This window comes from Manis javanica, chromosome 12, assembly GCF_040802235.1.
Source record: "Manis javanica isolate MJ-LG chromosome 12, MJ_LKY, whole genome shotgun sequence".
In the NCBI taxonomy this organism is placed as follows: domain Eukaryota; kingdom Metazoa; phylum Chordata; class Mammalia; order Pholidota; family Manidae; genus Manis; species Manis javanica.
The window spans coordinates 56648592-56674457 of record NC_133167.1 but is presented as its reverse complement, the minus strand read 5'-3'; the positions used below and the strand labels follow the sequence as shown (position 1 = coordinate 56674457).

Below are 25866 nucleotides of genomic sequence, written 5' to 3'. Positions count from 1 at the left end.
TTACTGACTTTTGGAAAAACTAGGTTATTTGTTGTATAGGATATGTCATATTTTGAATTTGCTGGTTGCTGCTGCTTGATATCATTTAACTCTTCCTCTAGGCTTTGTATGCTTTCTAAACTGGAAGTTAGATATAAAGTCTAGTTAGATTCTAGTATAGCTTTAAAACATTTTTAAGCAAGGATATCTCATAGATGCTGATGTGTTTTTGTACGTCACATCATATCAGGAGGCACATAATAGCTAGTTGTCTGCTTTCAGTGTTGTTAAAACTTATCAGCAAGTTCATATGGTGACAGCCTGATTATTTAACTGTAAAGTTCCCTGTTAACTTTTGTCTTTATTCCAGACTTTAAGCATAGGCAATTTCCTTAGAAGATGTATTTGAATTTCTGGCTCTTACTATGTGTGAATTTACTGTTAAATCTGTTACTGGATATATAAAATAGAGACAGTAATACTGCAGAAGGTTATTATGAAGATTAAGTGAGATAATATAAGTAAAAGTCATTATAGTGAGTAGATACTTAAAATTCTGTGGCAGAATTTTAAATGCCAGGTTTTCAACCATTTATTTTATAGTAAAACCTTATATATTCACTGTTTTTAACACTGAACTCCCTCAAATATTGTAGTAGATGGGTGGTACTTGTGATCTGCATTAAAGTCAGTAAGCTATGTCTGCATGATTTTGCATAGCATACTTCTGATACAGTGTGTACAAAAATATGAGTATTAGTTGTCTGTCAGTTTACTTAAATGTATCCAATAACATTAAGACCTGTTGGACTTAAAGTTTTTGTTTTAACTTATGTTGGATAGTATATACTGGATGTAATAGGGTGGCCTGTACATTTCCTGTAGGTTTCTCTGTTGAGTGCCTATAAAGGTGGTTTTCTTCTTTGCCACCTGGGTTTCTTTATTCAACCAAAAATATGTTTGGATCCCTGGTAAGCAGAAGGTATATAATTAGCAGAACTATGTAATTGTCTCAAGAGCCAACCTACTGGGGGAGAAGATGTATATAAATTTCTTTAATATAAGGTACCAACAGATTACTAAATTCTGCCTTACTACTTTGCAGTTTAATACTTCCTTTTGTTTAGCTACCATAGAACCAAAAGCCTGATTTTGCCATAGTTACATTGAAATCACTAATGTCTTGATGTGAGAGCATAATTATTTTAGTTACGATATAACATAAAACAAAAAGTATATTCACATATATCATCTTAACGTTTATCATAACCCTGTGAATTAAGCAGTGCAGTTGTTTGTATATGTGTTCAAATTTGGAATAAAGATAGAAACTGTTATTTTTTTATTGTCTATTGTATTCTTTCCTTTTTATTACTAACTACACTTACGTACATTAGTTATTGCCATGAAATTGAACATATCAAAGTGCAAAATAAGCTTCCCTGGGGTCCAGAAGAAGATTCTGGACCTGATCGCTCCGCCAAATAGAAGGGGAAAGTAGTTGCTCTTAATAGTAGAAAATAATTCATGAGGATTCATATATGTAAAAATTAGGTAAAATAAGAATGTTAAAAACATTTTTGGGGGCAGTCATACATACATTTGGTAGAAGTTGAGTCAGTGATATTCAGTTCCTTTTTTTCAGCAAGAGGCAGGGATGTGCTTTGTTGTCTACCTAGAATCTGTGGTCTTATTTTGGGTTGAAAATAAAGCAGGGATCCCATTCACTACTATATTCAAATGTCTTTTCAGGTATCATCTTCTGCTCAAAGTGGTCATCTTCTGATATTCTAAAATGAATTCTTAAATGATATGATTGCTAACTATTGATGGTAGAGCAGATATTATTTTCAGAATGCCAAAAACTATGGATGCTAAGCTTTTCATGTGCAGTATCTCATTTAATCCTATGCCAACCCTGGGAGTAGGTATTACTATCCACACCTTACAAATGAGGAAACACTAAGCTTAGACAGTTAAATAATTTTCTTAAGTTAAGAGGTAAAGTTTAATTCAAATTAATATCTGAATAAAGACAGTCTATGTTTTAAACTAACTCTTGCACAATGTACTGCCTATATTACTATGTCTGTCACATTGTATAGTAAGGGATAAATGGAGTATATAGTGTGGGAAACCCTGTTTGCTTCATTACCATCTTGTCACTTGCTTTTTTGAGTTAGGCACGTTTCCTGAGGAAATGTCAGTAGTTCATGGAAATGAGATTTCTTTTTTCCTTTGCAACAGAATAGAATCCTCTGGGTTGATGAGAATAATTTGACAGCTCATGTAGAGGCTGGCATAACAGGACAAGAGTTGGAAAGACAGGTATGTTATTTCCTTAATTAAGATTGTTTAAACTGTTATGTGTCTCTTCTGAATGAATGTACCCTTCACAATACATTAACTGAATGAGTTTGCTCAGTTTCTATTATGGGTCAAGCCTTGAATTAGATGCTGAGGCCACAATAGTAAATAAGACACCATCCCCTACCCTTGGAAAGCTTATGTTATAGTATGACATAAAGTTAGGTCAATAGGCAATTATGATTCAGAGTGAGAATTAAGTGAAGGCTAAATGTGGGGTGCTATGAGTCATCAAATGGGGTTAGTAGGGAAGTCGTTGGATTAAGAAGATAATGGAGTGAGAGTTAGCAAAACGGGATGGGGGTGAAGAGAACAGTCCATTCAGGGGAGCAACATGTGCAGAGGCTTTAAGAGCAGCTGTTGTTTTGGGAGGCCTGCAGATTGATGAGTATGGCTGAGGCGTATGTGTACATGGAGGACACGCATTCCTGGTGTTGGGCATATTGGGTGGATGAATGTATAGTAGTGGTAAAACACGAGCATGTCAGATCATGAAGTGCTTTATATAGCTCCTTTTAGAAATTTGAACTTTACCTCTGTGCCGACTAGTTCAGAAGAGTTGGTTAAAAAGTTGCTGCAATAATTCAGGCAAGAGCTGATAGTGATGAAATAAAATAGTAAGAATGGAGCGAAATGGGCAACTTTTGAGAGAATTTTCAGAAGTTGATGATAAATTATATCAGCTGGGTAGATGTTGGTATTTGCTATTCATTGAACTTTTCAATGCATAATTTTATTGAAAACAGCTCATCTCATGAGTTAATGAAACCCTTGTAACTAAAGCACATTTTTGGTATCCTAATGAATTTTTAGAAAACTTTAGGTTCTCTTCATGGATTCTAATAAGGTAACTATTAAAATGTATTAAAAAAATGTATTGATTCCTCCAACCTCCTCAAAGTCAGGATGACTATAACTCAGCTTTTGTAAACAAGTTAGTAAGTCCAGTTTTTTGGTGATATACTGACCACTTTGTTTAACTTGGATTACAGAGACCCATCCCTCCTACCTTTTGACCAGGACATACAGACAGATGTGACATGCTGTTGATCGTATTTTTATTGTCTTTTCCTTATTTCTTGGTAAAGAGTTGAAATGAAACTGATATGCCAGTGACCAGTATGGATGAAAGGCTTTGAAAAAAATTATTAAGCTGTTAAGAAAGAACCAGAACAAAATTGAATGTATTTCTTGAGACAGTATTAAAGATCTTCAGTGAGTCAAGGTCTTATGTAAGTGAAGATAATTATGTTGATTAATTAGTATAGTTTATAATGAGCTTAAGTGGAAAGAATAATAGTATTTAATGAAAAAAGTTGTAAGAAGTCTAGTATTAGTCTCCCATTTTGTCTGAATGAGGCATTATTAACACAATTTCTTTTGTAACAAAGGATGGCCTTTCTAGTCTCCAATTATATATCCTTTATTATGGCATTTGATGTAGTATTTTAACCTTTCTGAGCTTTCTTTTTTTTTGAAAGGTTAGAATTAAAAATCAGTGAACATATTTCTTTGAAATTTAAATTACACTCTCCTAGACTAGGATCTTCTGATATTTTACCCACTAGTTCATTTCCCAGATACCAACTTAGACCCTTCTTTTTTGCCTCCAGTAGACCGTAATATAGTTTCTTTCTCTGTTTGGTCATAGTTCAAGTTCTTTTTTCATCATTAAACTTTTATACTTTAGTTTCTTCTTCATCTGAGGCTAACCAGCTTAAAATGTCCTGCTTTTTCCTTCTAGAAGTTTTAAAGTGACACAAATATAGTAGTTGAGTGGCACAGATTTTAATCTCTTCAGTTGTAGATTATATTGATTTTAATATAAAATTTAAGGGAGATAACTAACTTCAATTATGGATTTTGGGGATTTGTTTCTAGGTTTATTAAATCTTTGACTACTTTATTTTATTGGCTAATAGTCTAGAGATGTTTGACTTACCTTCTTTTACCCCCAGGGATTCACTTCCCAATGCCTCAGTCTCTTCTATAAAATTGAGATAGATAGTAGTTCCTACTTCATAAGGTTTCTGTTAGGATGAAATAAATAATAATGTAAAATACTTAGGACTTTTATTCATTTTACTAATTTTTATTGAACAGTGTCTGCTTCTTTCAAGCCCTCTGACTTTCATAGTCCTTCCATATGCCAAAGACTCCCACATTTTTATTATCTCAGACTTCTTTACTGAACTCTAGATTTTCATATCTACTTGCCTGGTTGTATCCACCTGCATAGCTTATAAACATTTCAAACTCAATGTTTTAAAAACTGAACTTCCATTTTGCCCTTCACAGTTGGCTTATTCTGTAGGCTTTTCATTGTCAATTGATGGAAATTTTGTGATTTGGGGCAGTTTGGACCAAAATCCTCAGTATTTGTTTTTGTTTTGTTTTATATTAACTTCATTGAGGTATAATTGTCATAAAATCAATTACACTCATTTAGAATGTTCAACTTGGTAGGTTTTGATACATGAATACAACCATGAAAACATTACCACAATCAAGATAATGAACACATGCACCAAACCCAAAGGTTTCTTTTTGCCACTTTAAAATGTTCCCCACCCCACCTTTACTCTGCTCTTGGCAGCCACTGACATGCTTTCTGTCTCCAGATTTGCTTAAATGTCCTATAATTTCATTAAAATTGAGTCATGTACTGTTTTTGGGGCAGGTGGTGAAGGTATAGCTTCTTTTACTTGGCAAAATTATTTTGAGATTCATGCCTATTGTTGCATGTATCAGTTTATTCCTTTTTATTGATCTATTCCATTGTATGTATATACCATTATTTATTTGTTCACTTGTTCACCCTTGGTTTATGTACAATTTCGGGCTCTCAATACAACTGCTATGAGCATTCATATTTCTTGAGCATTCCTTGAATGCATAATTTCTCTTGGGTAAATATCTATTAAAAAATGGCTAAATCAATGATAGGTATATATTCAGCTTTTTAAAAAACTGCCAAGCTTTTTGCCAGGGATTACATAATTTTTATGTTTCTGTTAGTGCTATGTAAGAGTTCCAGTTTCTCTACATCCTTGTCAATACTTGTTATTGTTAGTCTTTTAGATTTTAGTCATTGTAGTAGGTATGTTATGATAGCTCATTGTAGTTTTAATTTGCAATTTTCTAATGATTAGTGATGTTGAGAATCTTTTCATTTGCTATTTGCCATCCAAAGATCTTCAGTGGTGAAGTGTCTGTTGAAGTTGTTGGCCCAATTTTTAAACTGGGTAGTTTGTTTTCTTATTTTTGAGTTTTGAAAATTTTTTATATATTCTAGATATAAGTTCTATTTTGGATATATGCTTTGCAAATATTTTCTCCCAGTCTGTGGCTTGTCTCTTTCTTCTTTTAACAGAGTCTTGAAAAGTAGATGTTTGTAATTTTGATGAAGTCTAATGTACTTAATTTTTACTCTTTATATCATCCTTCTGCTGGTATCTAGAAACCTTTGCTTTACCTGAGGTTACTAGGTTTTTCTCCCATTTAAGTTTCATAGTTTTTAGTTTACATTTGAGTTTCTGAAGATTTTTGAAGATTTTTTAGTTAATGTTTTTGTATAGTGTAAGAGATGGCCTGAAGTTAAAAAAATTTTTTTTTTACATTATGGGTGTCCAGTTTTTCAGCACTGTTTGTTGAAAAAGACAATCCTTTCTTCACTGAATTGACATTGCACATCAAGAAAAAAAATCTTTTGTTCATGTATGTGTGTATCTAGTTTTGGACTCTGTTTTTTCCATTGATCTATTATACATCTTTATGCGAGTACCACAATGTTTGGATTATTGTAACTGTATCAAAAATCTTTTTCAAAGTGTTTTGGCTGTCTTAGGTTCTTTGTATTTCCATATGAAATTTATAACCACCTTGTCAACTTCTGTAAAGAAGAAATTTTTGCCTGTTGGGATTTTGATTGGAATTGTATCAACTCTATACATCAATTTGGGGAAAACTGACATCTTGACAGTACTGATTCTTCTGACTTGTGAACATAAGATATCTCTAATTTTGTTGGTCTGTGGTTTCTCTAAGCAGTGTTTTGTAGTGTTCAGTGCACAGATCTTTCATATTTTTTAAATCAGATTTGTCCCAAAGTATTATACATATTTTTGGTGCTATAGGAAGTGGTATTTAAATGTTTTTTCAATTTCTAAGTGTTCTTTATTAGTATACAGAAATACAATTGAGTTTTGTATATAGATCTTATATCTAGCAACCTTATTAAATTCACTAATTCTAAAAGTTTTCTTATAGCTCCTATTGGATTTTCTGCATATATGATCAGGTTCTTTGTGAATAAAGTAAATTTTCATTTTTTTTCCAATCTGTGTACTTTTCATTTTCTCACCTGTGCTGCCTAGAACTTCTAATACAATGTTGAAAAGAAGTGAAAGTGGACATCCTCCTGACTTAGGAGACATGCATTCATTCCTTTACCATTAAGTATAATGTTGAATACATTTATTAATGGGATTAAAGATGGTGGAATAGGAAGACAAGATGGAAGGAAACCTTCTCCCAAAACACAGAAAAGAGGAAAATAATGGCCAATGCAACTATACCTGAAAATGAACTGAACAGACCACCTGTACCTGAGGAAGAAGAGAGGACCACACAGAAAAGGGCCAGAAAGCATAGCAGAGACATCTAATACAAAGGAAGAAACACAGAAACCCTGAAAAAATGAGTAGGTAGAGAAATATGGTCCAAACAAAACTACAAGACAGAACCCCAGAAAGAGGGCTGAATGAAACAGAGATCACCAGTCTTCTTGATCAGGATTTCAAAATAAAAGTCATAAACATGCTCATAGATTTACAGAAAAATATTCAAGATCTCAGGGATGACTTCAATAAAGAGATAGAAAACCTGAAAAAGAGCCACTGAAGAATACAGTGTCTGAAATGAACATACAATGGAGGGATTTAAAAGTAGATTAGACCATGTCGAGGAGATGGTAAATAAAATGGAAGTTGAAGAACAGGAAAACAAGCTGAGGAACAGAGAGAAAAAAGGATCTCTAGGAATGAAAGAAAGATAAGAGAGCTATGTGACCAATCCAAACAAAACAATATTTGTATAATAGGTGTACCAGAGGAGAAGAGAAGGACAAAGGGATAGAAAGTTTCTTTCCATTTACATTTAAGGTGATTATTGATAGATATGTACTTACTGCCATTTTACTAATTGTTTTCTGGTTGTTTTTATATCTCTCCTCTGTTCCTTTTTTCCTCTCTTGTACTCTTATTATTTGATTGGTTTCTTTAGTGTAGTGATTATGTTTTCTTTCTTTCATTCTTCTTTTTCTTTCTTCCTTTCTCTTTTCTTTTCTTAATCTTTCTTTTCTCCCTGTCTCTCTCCCTCCCACCCTCCATTCTTTTTTTGTTTGTTTATTGTAGGCTTTAGATTTGTGGTACCTAGGGTTCAAAAATAGCTTCCTTACTATATAACAGTCTTAAATTTGAAACACAATCTACAGGTACTTTTTCTTTTTCCCTTCTTCCTCCTCCTCCTCCTCCTCCCCACTTTATGTATTAGGTGTCGTATTTTGTACTTTTTATGTATCTCTTGACTGATTTTGTGAGTAGCTGATTTAATTTCATACTTGTTTGGTAATTAATTGATCTACTATCTTTATTGTGGGTTTATTTTCACTGGTTACAGCTATTATGCTACTTCATCTATAGCAGTCCCTTTAACATATCTTGTAGGGCTGGCTTAGTGGTGGTGAATTCCTTCAACTTTTGTTTATCTGAAAATTGTTTAATCCCTTCCTCAAATTGTTTAATCCCTTCCTAGAATTGAAATGATAATCTTACCAGTAGAGTATTCTTGGTTGGAGTCCTTTGTTTTTTGTTACATTAAATATATCATGCCACTCCCTTCTGGCCTCTAAAGTTTCTGCTGAGAAGTCTGCTGATAGCCTGATGGGGTTTCTTTTCCTTTATAACTCATCTTTTTTCTCTCTCTGGATGCAATACTCTTTCCCTGTCCTTGATCTTTGCCATTTTATGTATGTCTTTTGGTGTTGTCTTCCTGTGGTTCCTTTTATTAGGGGCTCTGTGTACTTCCATGACCTGTAATGTCTATTTCCTTTCCCACATTGGGGAAGTTTTCAACAATTACGCCCTCAAAGAGACTTTCTATCCCTTTGTCTCCCTCTTCTCCTCCTGGTACCCCTATTATGTGAATATTGTTCTATTTGGATTGGTCACACAGCTCTCTCATTATTCTTTCATCCCTAGAGATCCTTTTTACTCTGTTTTTTGACTTGTTTTCTTGCTTCCTAATTTCCAAATCATTTACAATTTCCTCAACCTGTGAAAGTCTGCTATTAAATCCCTCCATTATATGTTTCATTTCAGGTTGTGTATTCTTTATCTCCAAGTGGCTCTTTTGCAGGTCTTTTATCTTTTTGTTGAGGTCCTCCTCAAGATCTTGAATATTTTTCTGTAGATCTGTAAACATATTTATGAGTTTTACTTTGAAGTCTTTATCAAGAAGATTGGTGATTTCAGTTTCATTCAGCCCTCTTTCTGGTGTTTTGCTTGTAGTTTTGTTTGGAACAAATTTCTCTGCCTCCTCATTTTTTCAGTGTTCCCTATGGAGTAATAGCTTTATGAAGGAGGTGCCCTCTAGTGCCCAGATCTAGACACTTCATTTTCCAGTGTGAGAACCCCAGCTGTTGGTGTGCAGTGGGCAGGGCACCTTTCTTTCTGGCTTGAAGTGATCTGGTTTCAGGTGGGCTCTTGGTTTTGGCTGTACCTTTGTGATTAGCACAGAAGTCTCTGCTGGAGTTGCTGTGGGCAGAACTGTCCTTTTCCTGGGCTGTAACAATGGCAAGGGCTGCAGGGTTAATGGGGTGTGCAGGCTGGTGTGTGTCTGCTCAAGCCCGTTGGGTGGGATCTGGCTTCCCTGGGGAGGAAGGAGCTTTTGGGGTTGGCTCCCATAGGTGGTTCCCCGAGTAGGCCAAAACAGGTCTGAGAAAGCTGAGAGGGTCTCCTCTGCCTACCAGCAGCAAAGTCTGACATCACTACCAGGCAAAGTGGGCCATAAGCTTGTTGTGTGCGCACAGAAGCCTTGGTGCTTTGCTGCTCAAGTTGCTGTGGGTGGATCCACCCTCCGCATGGCCTGCAGCAGTGCAGGGCCGTGGGTGGGTGGGACTGGTGCCTGCCAGGAGGAAGGAGCTCCCTCGGCTGGCTCCTGCAGGCACTCCCTGGTTGGGCCAAAACTTGGCTGAGAAAGCTGGGAGGGTCTCCCTTTGTGTATTTGGCAGCAAAGTCTGACACCACTGCTGGGCCAGGTGGGTTGTCCGCAGGCCTCCTGCCACAGGGAGGAGCCTCAGACTGCTTTGTCAGTGAGGGAGATGGAGCATCTGGGGCTCTTGAGAGTTCTCAACCTGTTGGGCCGAGGGTGGGTTGGGGAGGTTTTGTCCTCCTGCCCTTTTTCCTGAACAGAGAGTTCCATGTAACCCTTGCCCCTCTGGTGCCCATCCCACTGCTGGGAAGTCTTTCAAACGGCCTGTTTTTCTTTTGTCTCAAGGGGGCTGGTAGAATGTGCCTATTCTGCACAAGTGACTGGAATCTCAGCCTCCCCGAGTGTTCTGCCTGTCTCTGTTGTTACCCGCTCTAATCACCAGAGCACCATGTAATGTGGGTTTGTGCTCCTGCAGCAGATCTCCAGGGCCAGGTGTTCAGCAGTCCTGGGCTCCATTCCTCCTCCTCCCCACAGTGGGCTGGGGCGGGAGGAAGACTTGGGTCCTGCCAGATCTCGGCTTTGCCACTTTACCCTTTTCTGTGATGTCTTCCCTTCTTCCCCAGATGCAGGAAGTCAGTTATGCAGTCTTCAGGTTTACTTGTATTTGCTGCATTTTCGTGCTTCTTGTGTTTTTGGGAGGAGGTTTCTGCCTTGTCTTCTTACTCTGCCATCTTTTTTCCCAGAATCCCCTGAGTCTTTTTTATCTAACCCTATATTCTCCACTTTTAATTGGAGTGTTCAGACCATTTACCTAAAATGTGTTATTTTGATATGGTTCAAGTTGTCTTTCATCTTGCTATTTGTTTTCTATATTTCCCATCTGTTTTCCATCCTTTTCCACTTTCACTGCCTTTTTTTGGGATTGAATATATTTTTATGATACTATTTGAATCTGCTTCTTTATTAGTGACATTTTGTTTTGTTATTTTAAGGGATGGTTTAGAACTTAAGTATATGTCTTTAACTTGAAACAGTCTACCTTCAAGTGGTAATATAATGCTTTGGAGTTTAGTATAAGAACCTTGCATCTTTCCTTGTGTCCTTTGTGCTATTGTTGTCATACACACTATTTTTACATTTTGTGAAGCCTATAATATTTTGTTTTCAGTTTTTTTGAAATAGTTATCTTTGAAACATATTTAAATAATAAAAAAATCTTACATATCTAGTTTACCCTTTCCAGTGTCTTTAATTCCATCTGATGTTATTTTCCTTTTGATTGAAGGACTTTTAAAATATTGTTAGTGTGGGTCTGCTGTTGGTGAATTCTTTACTTTGTTTGTCTGAAAATATCTTTATTTCATTTTTTTAAGACCTATTTTAGGTTTATAGAAAAATGGAGAGAGAAGTACAGAGATTTTCCATATGCCACCTGACCCCATGTGTGCATAGCTTACCCCATTATCAACATCACTCACCGGAATGGTGGTTTTTTAAACTAATGGTGATCCTACATTGACACATCATAACTACCCAAAGTCTGTAGTTTATCTTAGAATGCTCTCTTGTTGTTATACATTCTTTGGGTTTGGATATAGGTCTGACATAATTGTCCATAATTTTAATATTATACAGAGTATTTTACTTCCCCAAAACTCTCTGTGCTCTGCCTATTCATCTCTCCTCTGCCCAGCAACCAATGATCTTTTTATTGTCTCCATAGTCTTGCCTTTTACAGAATGTCATATAGTTTGAATCAGAGTATGTAGCCTTTTCAGATTGGCTTCTTTCATCTAGTAATATGCATTTAAGGTTTCCCCATGTCTTTCATGGCTTGATAGCACATTTCACTTTAGCACTGAATAATTTCCATTGTCTGGATGTACCAGTTTATTTATCCATTCATCTGCTGAAGGACATTTTTGTTCCTTCCAAGTTTGGCAATTATCAATAAAGCTGCTTTAAACATCCGTATGTACATTTTTGTGTGGACATAAGATTTCGATTCCTTTTAGTAAATACCAAGGAGCAGATTTCTGGATTGTATGGTAAGAGTATATTTCATTTTTTAAAATTGTAGTTGACATATACAATGTTATATCAGTTTCAGGTATACAACAGAGTGATTTGACAGTTATATATATTACAAAATGCTCACCAGGGTAAGTGTAGTTACCATCAGTCACCATACAAAGTTATTGCAGTACTGTTGTCTATATTCTCTTTGTTATTCTTTCTCATCCCCATGACTTATTTTATAACTGGAAGTTTAGATAACCTCTTAATTCCCTTCACCTATTTTGCCCATCCCCTCCTATTCACTCCAGCAAACATCAGTTTGTTCTCTGTATTTATGAGTCTATTGCTGTTTTTGCTTATTCATTTGTTTTGCTTTTTTTAGATTCTACATGTAAATGAGTTCATATGGTATTTGTCTTTTTCTGTCTGAGGTATTTCTCTGAGTGTTAACACCCTCCAGGACCATCTATTTTGTTGTGATGGCAAGATTTCATTTTTTATGGCTATGTAATATTCCATTGTATATATGTACCCCATCTTTCTAGTCATTCATCTGTTGATGGGCACCTAGGTTGCTTCCATATCTTGGCTATTATAAATAACAATATGATAAGCATAGGACTGCATATATCTTTATGAATTAATGATTTTGTTTTCTTAGTAAATCCCAGAAGCGGAATTACTGGGTCATGTGGTATTTGTATTTTTAGTTTTTGAGAAACCTCTATCCCGTTTTCCATAGAGGGTGTACCAATTACATTCTCACGAGCAGTGTACAAGGATTCCATTTTTTCCACATCCTTGCCAACACTTGTTATTTCCTGTCTTATTGATATTAGTTACTCTGACTGGTGAGGTGATTTCTCACTGTGGTTTTGATCTGCATTTCCCTAATGATTAGTTACAATTGAGCATCTTTTCATGCATCTGTTGGCATCTGTGTTTCTTATTTGGAAATACATCTATTCAGGTTCTCTGCCTATTGTGTAACTGGGTTATTTGCTTTTTTGGTGTTGAGTTTTATGAGATTATTTTTGTGTTGTATCAGATGTATCATTTTCCTGTATATTCTCCTGTTCAGTAGTTGCCTTTCTGTTTTGTCGAAGGTATACTCCACTGTGCAGAAGTTGCTTAGTGAGAAGAGACAGCTTTATGCTGTAAGTGGCTATGCTGATGCCCACCAGCATTGTAATGCGAGTTCCTGCTGCACATACTTGCCATCAGTTGGTGTCATCACTGTTCTGGACTTTGGTCATTTATGCAGGTCTGCAGTAATAGCTCATGATGCTTTAATTTGTTTTTCCCTGATATATGATGTGGAGCTTCTTTTCATATTATTATTTCCTATTTTTGATAAGGTGTTAAGGTCTTTGGGCCATATTTTAATTGGGTTGAGCAGTTTTTAGGTTTAATGAACTCTAGCTCATAGATTATTTCTTTCATGTATTGTGTCTTTAGTGTTGTAACTAAAAAGGCATCGCTATACCCAAGATCATCTATGTTGTCTTTATTATCTTTTATTAGTTTTATAGTTTAATGTATGCTATAATAATAATAATAAATGCTATAGTATTGTAGCATTTTACATTTAGATCTATGATCCATTTGGGTTAATTTTTGTGATTGATATAAGGTCTATGCTTAGATTTATTTCTTTGCATGTGGATGTCCATTTGTTTCACCATTTGTTAAAGAGACTATTTTGCACCATTGTGTTGTCTTCTTTACCTAAGATAAATTAAGTATATTTATGGGGGCTCTCTGTTCTGTTACACTGATCCATTTGTGTGTTTTCTACCCAATACCATAGTGTCTTGATTACTGTAGCTTTATAGTTAGTCTTAAAGTTGGGCAGTGTCAGTCCAATTCCTGGCTCATAGTTCTTCAGTGTTGTGTTGGCTATTCTGGGTCTTTTGCCTATCCATATAAACTTTAGAATCAGTTTGTCAGTACTTGTAAAATGACTTACTAGGATTTTGATTGGGATTGCATTGAATCTATAAATCAACTTAAGAAGAACCTGGCAATAATATTGAGTCTTCCATAGCTGTGGAATATCTCCATTTATTTAGTTCTTTGATTTCATCTATCAAAATTTTCATCACATTGATCTTGTATGTTGTATTTATACCTAAGTGTTTCATTTTGGGGGAGTTGCTAATGGAAATGATATTACATTTTTAATTTCAATTTCCACTTGTCCATTGTTGGTATATAGGAAAGCAGTTGACTTTTGGATATTAACTGTGTATCCTGCAACCTTGCTATAATCACTTACTTGGTCTGAGGTCACCTTTTTATACCTTTAAGAGATATTTTAACTGAGTGTAGAATTATAGATTGACTGTTTTTCTTTCAGTAATACAAAGCTATTGCTCCACTGTTATCTCACTTTATTGTTTGATAAGAGGTCTGATGCTACTCTTATCTTTGTTCCTGTACATAATATGGTTTTTTCCTCTGGTCACTTTAAAAATTTTCTTGTTATTACTGGTTTCAGCAATTTAGATTTGATGAACCTTGGTGTAGTTTTCCCTGTGTTTCTTATGTTGGGGATTTATTGAGCTTTTTTGATTTGTAGGTTTATAGTTTTCATAAAATTTTGGGAAATTTCTCCAAATATCTGCTCTGCCCTTGTCCACCTGATCTTTAAGGACTCTATTTACTCACATACTAGGCTGCTTGAAGTTCCACTGTTCACTGTTTTTTTCACTTTTTCTTTTAATTTTCTTTTCTGTTGCCATTTCTTGAAGCTCACTAATCTTTTATTTTGCTATGTATATTCTCTTAGTTCCATCAAGTGTATTTTTTATCTCAAACATTGTGTTTTTCATTTTCCTAGATTTTTAATTTGTGTTTTTCTGTGTCTTCTATGCCTCTACTTAACTTTTTAAGCATATGGAATACAGTTACAATTAACTTTTAACATGTCCTGGTTAGCTAATTCTAACAGCTGTGTTAGTTTCCTAGATTTTTAATTTGGGTTTTTCTGCGTCTTCTATGCCTCTACTTAACTTTTTAAGCATATGGAATACAGTTACAATTAACTTTTAACACGTCCTGGTTAGCTAATTCTAACAGCTGTTAGTTCTGGGTCAGTTTTGATTACACACCTCAGAATGATTATTTTCCTCACTATGGGCCATATTTTCTTGCTTCTTTGTATTCTTGGTAATTTTTTATTATATGCCAGCCATTGTGAATATTATCTTATTGGGTCTTGGATGTTTTCATTTCTATACATATTCTTGAGTTTTTTTTCGGGATGTTGTTATTTAGAAACAGTTTGATCTTTTAGATAGGTTCAGATAAATGCTGAGTCTGAAACTAATCATTTTCCACTACTGAGGAATGACCTTCTACCTCATGCTCTGTTAAGTAAAAGTTTTTCTAGTCAGGTTGGTGGGAACAGGTATTATTTCTGGCCCTCTGTGAGTGCTGGTACTGTTCTCTAAACCTTTTAGATTATTTTTTTCTCTGGTCCTGGGTACTTTTCTCACTTGCATGTGCTTTTCAGTTACTCTGTTGACTCCTTGGTGGGGACTCTGCCAGTCTCTGTGCTGCTCTCTCCTCTTTGGAACTTTCTCTTGTGAACTCTAGATGCCTTGGATTCCCACAATTCTAGACTCAAGTCTCCTCAGCTCACAGGATTTGTTGAGTTCTGCCTGGATTTTCCCTATACCACACATCCTGGAGCAATAATCTTGGGGCAGTTGTGTTCGCTTCCTTAGTTTGCTTCTCATAGGGAATGTCCTTTGTTAGATTATGTCTATTACTTGAAAACTTTTGTTTCTTACATATTTCTGTTTTTATTCTTTTCAGGTGTGAGGATAAAGCTAGTATCTTTTATTTCAACTTGGGTAGAGGTGCACGTCTGTGCTCTACTCCTTTTTTTCCCATTACATTTCTAATTGTTCTCTTAATCTAATTACATTTCTTTTAATTTCAGTTCCCTTCTTTATCTGTATAACACAAGTTCTATAATTTAGGATTTGCTTTTTTAGTGCTGTGCCTGAAAGTTAGCACATAGCAGTCAGTAAATATTTGTTGTTTTAATACTGACTGGGAATACAGAAGTAAGATAAAGTTCCTATCCCCATAGAGCTTCATGGCAAATAGATGGAAAGAGAGTTTATTTTATTTTATTAAAAAAGAATATTTGGTTTAAGTGCATGTGTAAATCTGCAGACTTAAGCAGGTTTTTCTTAGCAGCTAACAGTATTAAGAAAGATTTTTAAAAGAGAAAGTGGCTGAAGATATATGGTGATAGTACAATTTATTAAGCACTGTGTATTTTAAGAATTGTTCCTTATTAATATTAGCATAGTGTAATATGCAAATTTTCTAGCAAGGATAAAAGACAAGTCTCAAACTCAGATTCATAACTGTTACCTTTACATCACTTAATCTAGTAGGAAGTTAGTCAGATTTTAACAATTGGTGTGCTAGGTAGAGTGCCCTGAACTTAGAGAGTATCTTTTTTTTCTAAATTTGTATCCTCATTTTTTATGTTATTATGTAATTCCTGGCTTATAATAGCTACCTATAATTGGAAAAGGTAAGAAAATAGCCTACCAGACTTAGGAGGCAAATTAATGGAATATCTAATATTGGGTGTACTTAATAGAAGTAGTATAAATGTGCATTTAATGATTTGCTTTGGTGTAGGTAATGTGGAAATTTTGTCATGAGAATATATGAAAACTACTTCTTCAGTGTCTAGCACACTTAAGTGCTTCATGAATGTGTTTTCTTTTTCTTCCCCTAATTTCAGAAAAATTGAGTAATAGTGGTCATTTGAGAGTAGATTGTTCAGGAGTAGGGAAGAAATATAAAAGTCAGACAGTCTTCATTTTAACCTATTGAACATTCATGTAAGCTGCTTATTTGTGAGTGGTTATTAACCTCTTAAAATTAAATAAATATGTTGAATATGTAGTGAAGAAATCCTATTATGTAACAATTGGCGTCTTTTTTATATTTTGTTTCCCTAGCAGTAAAGTTAGAAAAATCATTTGTGTTGCCTGTGTGCAAAAGCTAACAAACTATATTTGACCTAATGGGCTCCCAAATTTTGGGTCACAACTTTATACCATACTAAAATATATGGATACAAACATAGCCAACATGTTCTATGTCTCTGCATGGCTTACTTGAAAAATGGAAGCAGTTGCTTAACTGGATGACTATCAAAATGGTCAACACAGATTGATGGGCATGAGTGCAGTAGACAGTGGGTATGCAGATGGTGTTGTCTGTACTGTCTGACATGAGGTAGCTGAGTCTCTAAAATGATTTCAGTGGAATGGTTTTGGTGTTGGTAGAGTAAAGGGCATCCATTCAATCTCAGGTACTGTGCAGATGGCAAAGCCAAGCTAATATAGAAAAATGAGAAACAAGTGACTATTTAATGTACAGGAATGAATGATCTGCATCACAAATAAATGATGGTATTACATTCACGAAACTTGGCCAGATGGCTGTACATTAAAACTCATGATTCTTTGAGAGAATTAAGTACAGGCAATTTGCTCAGATTTTTTGCAGCCTGCTGCATATTATCTTAGGGTAGGGATAACAAGAGACTAGCACTTTATTGCAAATGTTTAGGTGAAGTTGGCAGTTAAGCATAATCTGATCTCTGTAAGTATTTAAATTGGCTCTTTGTGAAAAAAAAAAAGTGGGGAGAGTAGCGGGCTTTAAAATAAAGGGATGTAAGGAGTAAGATTGGCTAGTGAAGCTGTAGAAAATAGAGCTGTCTTTTGGCCCATATTTTTCAGTTTTTACAAAGTTTTCCAGTAGGCACAAACTTAAATCTTTTGGATAAATGTGGGAAGAGTTAATGTGTTGAGTCTGTGTGAAATGGGACCATTTTCACCAGAAAAATATTAATGTTTTTGTTTTTCAGCTTAAAGAAAGTGGTTACTGTACAGGTCATGAGCCAGATTCCCTGGAATTCAGCACTGTGGGAGGATGGGTATCTACTCGGGCATCAGGCATGAAGAAGAATATCTATGGCAATATTGAGGACCTGGTAAAGTTTTTTAGCTACTATATAATAATTAGTCTACAGAGATTATTTTTAACTGATTAGAGCCTTTAAAAATTGAGTTGGATATGTAGGGTTCCCCCCAAAAGTATACCCCTTTTGATTATGCATTGACTATATATATAATAGAAGCAGTTGAAAGACACAACTGTGGTCATTGTCTAAGGGTGGTCCTTTTCAAGTGACTGAAATTTAAGCTTTATAGATGTTTCATAGTATCTAACTTACAAAATACATAACTGTTATTTTGTAAGCTTTATGGAGCCTCAATCTCCAACTTTACCAAGAATTTAGTCTATTTATTTTTAGGTGACCTCATCATTGCTACTTTCTTGCCTTAGGAGAGTTTATGTTTATTTTTCTTGAAACAATTGTTTTCTATATAGAATTGAAAGGCCCAGTTGGAAATATAAGTGATAGTATGACCTGTAATGTTTTATGTGCTCATCATTTTGTTTTAGCAGATCTGGTGCCTTTGCCCTGGGAGTTAGTATGGTAATAGTGTAACTGGGCATCCTGGCTAAGAATTAGGTATCATTTGTTTCATTTGTAACTTTTCCAGTGATAAATTGTGTGACCTTGTGAACTGGTTCACCTTTCTAAACTTCCATTTCTTCCTCTGCAAAGTAGATGGTATCTGCTGTGTAGAATTATTTAAGGAGTAAAGGGTATAAAATGAAAACCTTTAGCCAAGTCCCTGGTATATAGAAGGTGCTTAGTAAATGTTAGTTCCCCTAGTATCATCAATATTTTGATAACAATTTAACTATAAAAAATTTTTGCTATCAATTGGTAATAATTTGCTAGTCAGTTTAATTTATGAAACTATTGAAGTATGTTCCTAACATTATTCCTAGAACCATTTAGCTTTGCTTTTCAAGTCTTCAATCTTCATTGATAGAAATATCAAATCTTTGATGAAATATATTGATTCTTTATAGTTAATGCCCAACAACTTAAAACTTTTAAGTATCTATATTATGAACACTTTAAAAGTGTTTACATTATCCTATTTTTATCATTGAAAATTTCAGAAATCACATATATCTTTTTGCAATTAAAGTAAACTGAGTTTCAGAAGAAAATTTGCTTTTTTTGCTGTCAGGTTAGTAAAAACTATCAGAGTTAAGCAAATATTTTATAGATTCTATTTAGTACTACTAAAGCATGTGATTTATTTTAATCCTTTTTTGGGGATACTTAAAGGCCATAAACTATAAGCATACATCTTAATGTATTTATTTGCATGTATATATCTGGTTTTTAATAGTAAAAAGGATCATAGTATGTTTCATCTGCTCTTGAAACTGTTATCAGTATAGAAACATGTAAATGAACATAGACTTGCACTGTCATATTCAGAGTGCATATAATTCTCCTATTGATAATTCATAGCTATTAATTTCCTATTAATGAACATGTAAATTATTCTTGATTTCAAAATTACAGAAAACAAAGGGGACAATATCCTCTTTAGTTATTTCTTTACCATACGTCTTTAATCATTTTTGGGGCCACATTCCTTGAGCTTAAACTGTTGGATAAAACACTTTTAAGTCTTTGTATCCTCACAGACAAATTGCTCTATAAAAGTTTTGTGCCAATTGTCATTCCCGCTATCACTATGAGAATCTTTAATTTACTGGACTTCTTATGTATATTTTTGTCTTTTAATTTTTTTAGTTTTTTAATTGCTAATGAATGTGAACTCTTAAAATGCAGTCTTTGGCAGTTTTTTTTAAGTTTTGTGAATTGTTTATTGATGTCCTCTGCTTATTTCCTTCAATAATACATAGAGTTTTTATTTGTCTGTCAAAAAACCATACTGAAAATGCAGATTTTTACCTAACCATTTCTGATTCATATCTCAGAAACTATTTTTGAGTGACTCTCTCCCCTATTATACTACTATCTTATCTGTGTGAAACGTAACTCACACATATATCACATATGTATTCTTTCTTCCTTTTTAATTTATTCACTGTATTGTCCTCTTCATCCCAATTTTGACCTGATCATAATTAATACTTCATTATTTTTACTCTTCTCTATTAAATGAGCAAAATAGATACTTTGAATGTGGTGACAAGGCAAGAATAAATTTTTTTCTTAAAATACTAAGCATCTGGAGCAATGCTTGATATGAACAATAGTACTTCATAAATATTGTTAAGTGAAAGAATGAACCTATTAAAACTATGGTTATTTTTTCCATCTTTTAGTTCTTTGCCACATGGATAACCTTAGACTAAATTTGGTTTAAAGAAATGTGTTTTCCTGTTTTTAAGATGATGAATATACCTAAACCAATAACCAGTTAAAATGATTTACCCTTTTTAAAAGTTACATAAAATTTATCTTACTAAAAGATACTAGACTTGAAGGGCATCATCATTTTATCACTTAACCAGACATTTTAAAAGTAGTGTTTTACATACATATATATGGATGTGTACACACACAGCATTCACTGGAAGATACCTAGAATTTACATTGTGTATTGTATTAAACAGGTGGTTCATATAAAAATGGTGACACCTAGAGGTATAATAGAAAAAAGCTGTCAAGGACCTCGTATGTCAACAGGCCCTGATATCCATCACTTCATCATGGGATCTGAAGGTAAATATAACTGCAAATTTATTATGAAAAATTACCAGCTAGTGATTCAGTTTTGTGCAAGTCTGTGATATTGTGATATCAGATCTTTGGAAGAAAGACATTTCATACATTTAAAGAATGGTGATTTTTTAAAAAGTTTTATTACTTTGATTTAATACTTCATAAAGTTTTTTATTATAAGGACATCTTATAAAACTTCTGCTTGCATTTTGCTTTTTTATAGTTTTAGAGACAGTTCAGTCTTTTTGCTGTTATTTTTATTTTTTCTCCCATTACTCAGGTGCTGTTTTATTTTTATTTTAGAGTTTCTAAACAATACTTTAGGAAGCATATTATTAGGGTTCATAATGGTTTGCTTTGATATATTACAGTATTTGCTAATCTTGTCTGAATTATTAGGGAAAAGGACTGGTTTATAAAGTATTATCTTAGTATCTTGCCTTTCTATTATATCATTTGTTATCTGCTATTTGATTTTTTGAAGAAGTAGAATTTAAAATTCTGTTGATTCACATATCTTTTAACATTATGTTTGTCTTTTATTTTTTTCATTACTTAAATAGTATCTTTTGCTTGGTTAACTTAATGCTGGGTAGATTTGAATGTAATTCTTCATCTTAAGCAAAACATTTAATTTCTATACCAATCAGAAAAACACCACCTATTTTTCAAACTGTTATGTATGTACTGTGGATTTTATGGGTAGGATGAACATGGGCTTATTTTTCAATTTTTAGAATGGCAGAGAGGGCTGTCTCTCAAATTCAGAGAAATAAGATAAAATAAGTGTGTTTTCTAAATTAGAATAGGAGCTCATTACTACTTTCAGAAGGTGATACAGGTTGTTAAAAAGGATATAGATTTTTGAAACATATAGCTATATCCATGGATAAAAAGAACAATTACTAACTAGAATGTAAGGGCATAAATTCTAAATTTTGACAGTATCATCAAGAAGGAAAAATAACAAACTATGTCTCTTAGTGATATGCTAGAGATAAACTGTTGAGATGGTGACCAGTGGTATATAGCTTAGATACTTTTCATGGTAAGCAATGATAAGCCTTTGTCAAGATACCTCACCAGTTTACTATCTTACTCCTTTTCCAATCAGTATATTTCTCTATGAATTATAAAAAACTACATTTTTAATGAGGAAAATAAAATATTAAATTCCTTTAATATAGTTCTCTAATAAATATTATGAAACTTTCTATATTAATATATTAAAAGTTAACTAAAAGAATATAACTACTGATATATACATAGTTGGAGTCAACTCTGTGAGTTCTCTTTTTAAGTAACCACATCACATATTTTCCTTCTCCCATCAGTTAGTATTTTTAAAATTCTGGTTGCTAGGGACAGTGCTGGCACACTGAAGGGCACAGATAGTAATTGACCATTGCAATACAATATGATACATTCTATGATAGAAATAGATGATGGGTGCTTAAGAAAACTTTCCCAAGGGCACCATGCCTAAAGTGTTCCTTGAAGGTTAATATAAGGAGAAAATAATTTCAGATGGGGGAGAAGGAGCTGCCCTCCAGAGAGCACCATGTGGACAGTCTTAGAAGTAAGAAACAGCCAAGTCTGCCTCGTGAAGCTGCCCAGTTTTTCAGTATAACTGGAACATAAGATTTAATTGTAGGGTGGAGTGGCCAGCGGGTTTAGGATTAGAGTGGTAAGGGTTACCAGATGGCTGAAGAGATCATTTATTTTTTTATGATTTTCAAAGTAGTTTGAACTTTATCTAGAAGACTGGACTACTTCTCTCAATAGTAAAGCATTGTATGAATGGAGGGAGGGAAAACTCATTATAATAAAGTAAGCAAAGAAATGATATATTACAAGTAGAGTGAATTATTATATTTAAGTGAATCTTATTATAAATATACATGCAAAATGCCATCCGGAGAGTGAACCATGAAATCTTTCAGATCTGAATTTCGGTCTGGTTCCATAACTTACATGTTGTTACTTTGTGTAAAGTAGGTACCTCTCATTGCCCAATATCCTCATCTTTAATATGGGGATGATAAAAGTACCCATCTTCATCAGCTTTTTGAGAGGATTAAATGAGATTATGCTCAGTTTATAAGCATGTAGTATGTACCACAACAAATGTTAAGTTTATTATTGTTCTGGCTGTTTATTATTTTGGCATCAGTGATCTTTGGAAGTGTATATGGTCTCTAATCTCTATTTCTGTATTTATGTGGATAGTCAATTTAATAGATGCCAGGAGAAAGTAAATTTATGTGAAATCATGTATTTTTATAATATGTATTTTTATCTGGTATTTTGAACTGTCTAATAACCTCCTGCCTTAAATGTGAATCATAAACTTTTCCTTCAGCTTTAAAAATACTTTCTTTTGCTTTAGTTCATTTATTTGATGACAGCCTTGAAAGCATCACCATGAAAATTCTATTTTCCCATCCTCCTAAGTACCACGTGACTAACCACATTGAGTGTAATGATTTTGTCTTGTTTTGTGTTATGAATTTTTCCTGTTTTTTTTCAATGAGCAGCTTCCTCCCATTGTAGATGCTAACAGATGATTAACATAATGAAAATTATAACAAAGAGACAAAGCATTTGAAATGCTTTGCATTCTTTTCCTATGTATGGACTTTACTAGTAACTTATAATGAGTTGCCATTTTATTTGAAAAATGGTTAAAAGCATATTTTTACTATTCTAACCCATGAGTCACCTTTGTTTTAGCTTTTGCCCTGAAATGAAATAAATGGCATGCTTATTCAGCCGTCATACATAGTTTCATTAGTTATCTTTTGGTTAAATAAATCTCATCCTTTAGTAGATTACTCAGGAAAGGTCCATTTGTACTTCTCATGAGTTCTGGGATGTTAAACTGTTTTTCTATGGCCTTGATGCTTGTAAGACAGCTTGAGTATATACAATATCCATGGATCACACTCTCTTTCCTTGTTTCTTGAAAATGCTGCTGCGCTGTTGCTTTACTTTTGTATGTTGTTTTGAAAAAATCTAATGCTAATTCTCTTGCCTTTGCAGCTTGTTCCCTCTGTGGATTGTAGTATTAACTATTAGGGTTTTTCCTCCTCTATTGTTTTGATTTTTCTTTTTCGGGGACATTATATATACATATATTTGATGTTCTTTGCTTGTTTTTCCCATTTCAACCAATATTTCTCTGATCCTTTTTCACTTCTTTATTTCGTTGTCATTCATGGTTATTTCTCTGCTTTTCTTCAGTGCCCTTTATTAGTGTTCGTTTGAGTAGTCTGTATTCTCCTTTGCATACCTTTGTTTAACTTAGCTTTAATTATTTATTTATTTTTTGTTGTTGTTCTACTTTCCTGAGTTTGGACATCTCCCGTTTTCATCTTGTCTTTTGCCCATTTATGTTTTTAATGTTTTTATTTCTGATTCAAGTGTTTTTCATATTCTGAAATGCTTGTTTGACAATATTTAATTCAATTTGAAATGTTGTATCACAGTTTTCATCAGGATCATGACTGGTTTCTTATCAGCAAAAATGCTTTTATTTACATTTTTCTTACTTTCTATAGCTGTTTTTTACGGATTTGATCTGCTTTTTTGTGTTCCTGTTTCTTACTTGGAAAGGGTTCCTAGTTTGCAAATCTTCCTGTCACTTCTACCCTCTTTTGTGCTGTTTGTTCTATGGATAGTGGTATTTTGATGGAGAATGCATGCCATGTCTTGTTATTCTCTTATTTCTATATGTTTTTTAATTTCTCTCTTATTTCATTCTTTCTCTTTGCTGCCTTGTCCCCAAGGAGTGCCACACTTCTCTGTGATGCTCCCCCAAAGATACTCCCCTTGGTTCTCCAAGGGGCCCACTGTGATTCCTTCCGTTTTCAGATCCTCCCCATGGCTAGGGCCTTTGGCATTTTTGTTGCACTTGCTTTCTGGGGTTGATTTCATCTAGGCTTCTGGCAAGTTTTGAGCCGGCCCTTAATCACATTCTGCTCTTACAAGCTTGCAGCAGCTGGAAGGCTGTAGATACAAGTCTATTGGAACTTTTCTTTTTTTATCTCTACTTAAAGGAAATTTGAAGGTTATGGGTTTTTCATCTAGTAATGTTGAAAGTGTAGGTCCTGTATGGTGTTTATTTTTCTTCCTTGTTGATTTTTATGATTTTTGGGGGGAAAAGTAGAGGGAGAGGGAAGATTCAGAATTAAATGACTGCCATTCTTCTTAGTCCTGGAATCACCTGAAAGTATATTTCAAATTATGAAAGATTCTATTTACTTAAAGCAAATACTTGCATTTTATATCAAATAGTAATAGGTTTCAGTTTTGTTGAAGACAAACTTTATATTTGAAAATTATAAAACAAAATTCTTAAATTTACTGCAAGTTTCTTATTGAAACAAAGAAAAGAATGTGATATGTAAGTCTCTGTGATGTCACATTGTCATGAAGTTATTTGTAAAAAGTTATATAAAGTGGGTATAAAATATTGGTATAATGGGCATAAATCAAGTCATAAGTAATTTTAGTAGTTTTATATTACTCTACTGACATAATATTCCCAGAGCAAAGGAATCAATAAATACAATAAAACCCAATAGAAATGAACCTTTTATGAAGTGAGTTTAGGTATGTGCATTTGTGATTGGCTTATTTGAATATAGGTTTGAATGGAAGCTGCCCTTTGAAAATCCTGGATAGATTTACTTTCACAATGGGACCCCTGTAGAACTCATAGCTGGATAGTTGCACTGACTCACTTTGGTCATTTCATTAACCGTGCAGTAATGTAAAGTCTAGCTTTTACTGCTTTAGAGTGCCCACTCTACATATGAGGCAATATGCAAAAACATAAAGCCTACATGGTCTCTTTTCACCAGTACCTTAGATGATTTAGAATTTTAAAGTTTCCTAATATATATATATTTAATTTTTTATTGAGGTATTATTGATATACATTCTTATGGAGGTTTCACATGAAAAAACAATGTAGTTACTACATTTACCCATATTATCAAGTCCCCACCCACACCCTATTGCAGTCACTGTCCATCAGTGTAGTAAGATGCCACAGATTCACAGTTTGCTTTCTCTGTGCTACACTGTTCTCCCCGTGATCCCCCACACCATGTGTACTAAACATAATACCCCTCAATCACTCCCGGCTCAACCTACCACACCCCTCCCCTTCGGTAACCACTGGTCCCTTCTTGGAGACTGTGAGTCCGCTACTATTTTGTTCTTTCAGTTTTGCTTCGTTGTTCTATTCCACAAATGATGCAAATCACGTGGCACTTGTCTTTCTCCACCTGGCTTATTCCACTGAGAATAATATCATCCAGCTCCATACATGTTGTTGCAAATGGTAGGATTTGTTTCTTTCTTATGGCTGAATAGTATTCCATTCTGTATAGATACTACATCTTCTTTATCCATTCATCTACTGATGGACACATAGGTTGCTTCCATATCCTGGCTATGTAAATAGTGCTGTGATAAACATAGGGGTGCATATGTCTTTTTGAGTCTGAGAACTCCTTTTCTTTGGGTAAATTCCAAGGAGTGGGATTCCTGTATCAAATGGTATTTCTATTTTTAGTTTTTTGAGGAACCTCCATATTGTTTTCCACAAT

General features: G+C 34.2%; 1 protein-coding gene across 8 annotated transcripts in view; it reads left to right on the top strand.

Moving 5' to 3' along the window:
• AGPS (alkylglycerone phosphate synthase) overlaps positions 1–25866 on the top strand; it is a 170578-nt gene that overhangs the window by 68188 nt on the left and 76524 nt on the right. For all 8 annotated transcript variants that reach the window (XM_073218660.1, XM_073218659.1, XM_037000306.2 and 5 more), the window contains 3 exons: positions 2227–2307; positions 17486–17611; positions 20140–20248. In XM_073218660.1, the coding sequence (XP_073074761.1) occupies positions 2227–2307; positions 17486–17611; positions 20140–20248 (316 nt within the window). The remainder of the gene's footprint in view (positions 1–2226; positions 2308–17485; positions 17612–20139; positions 20249–25866) is intronic.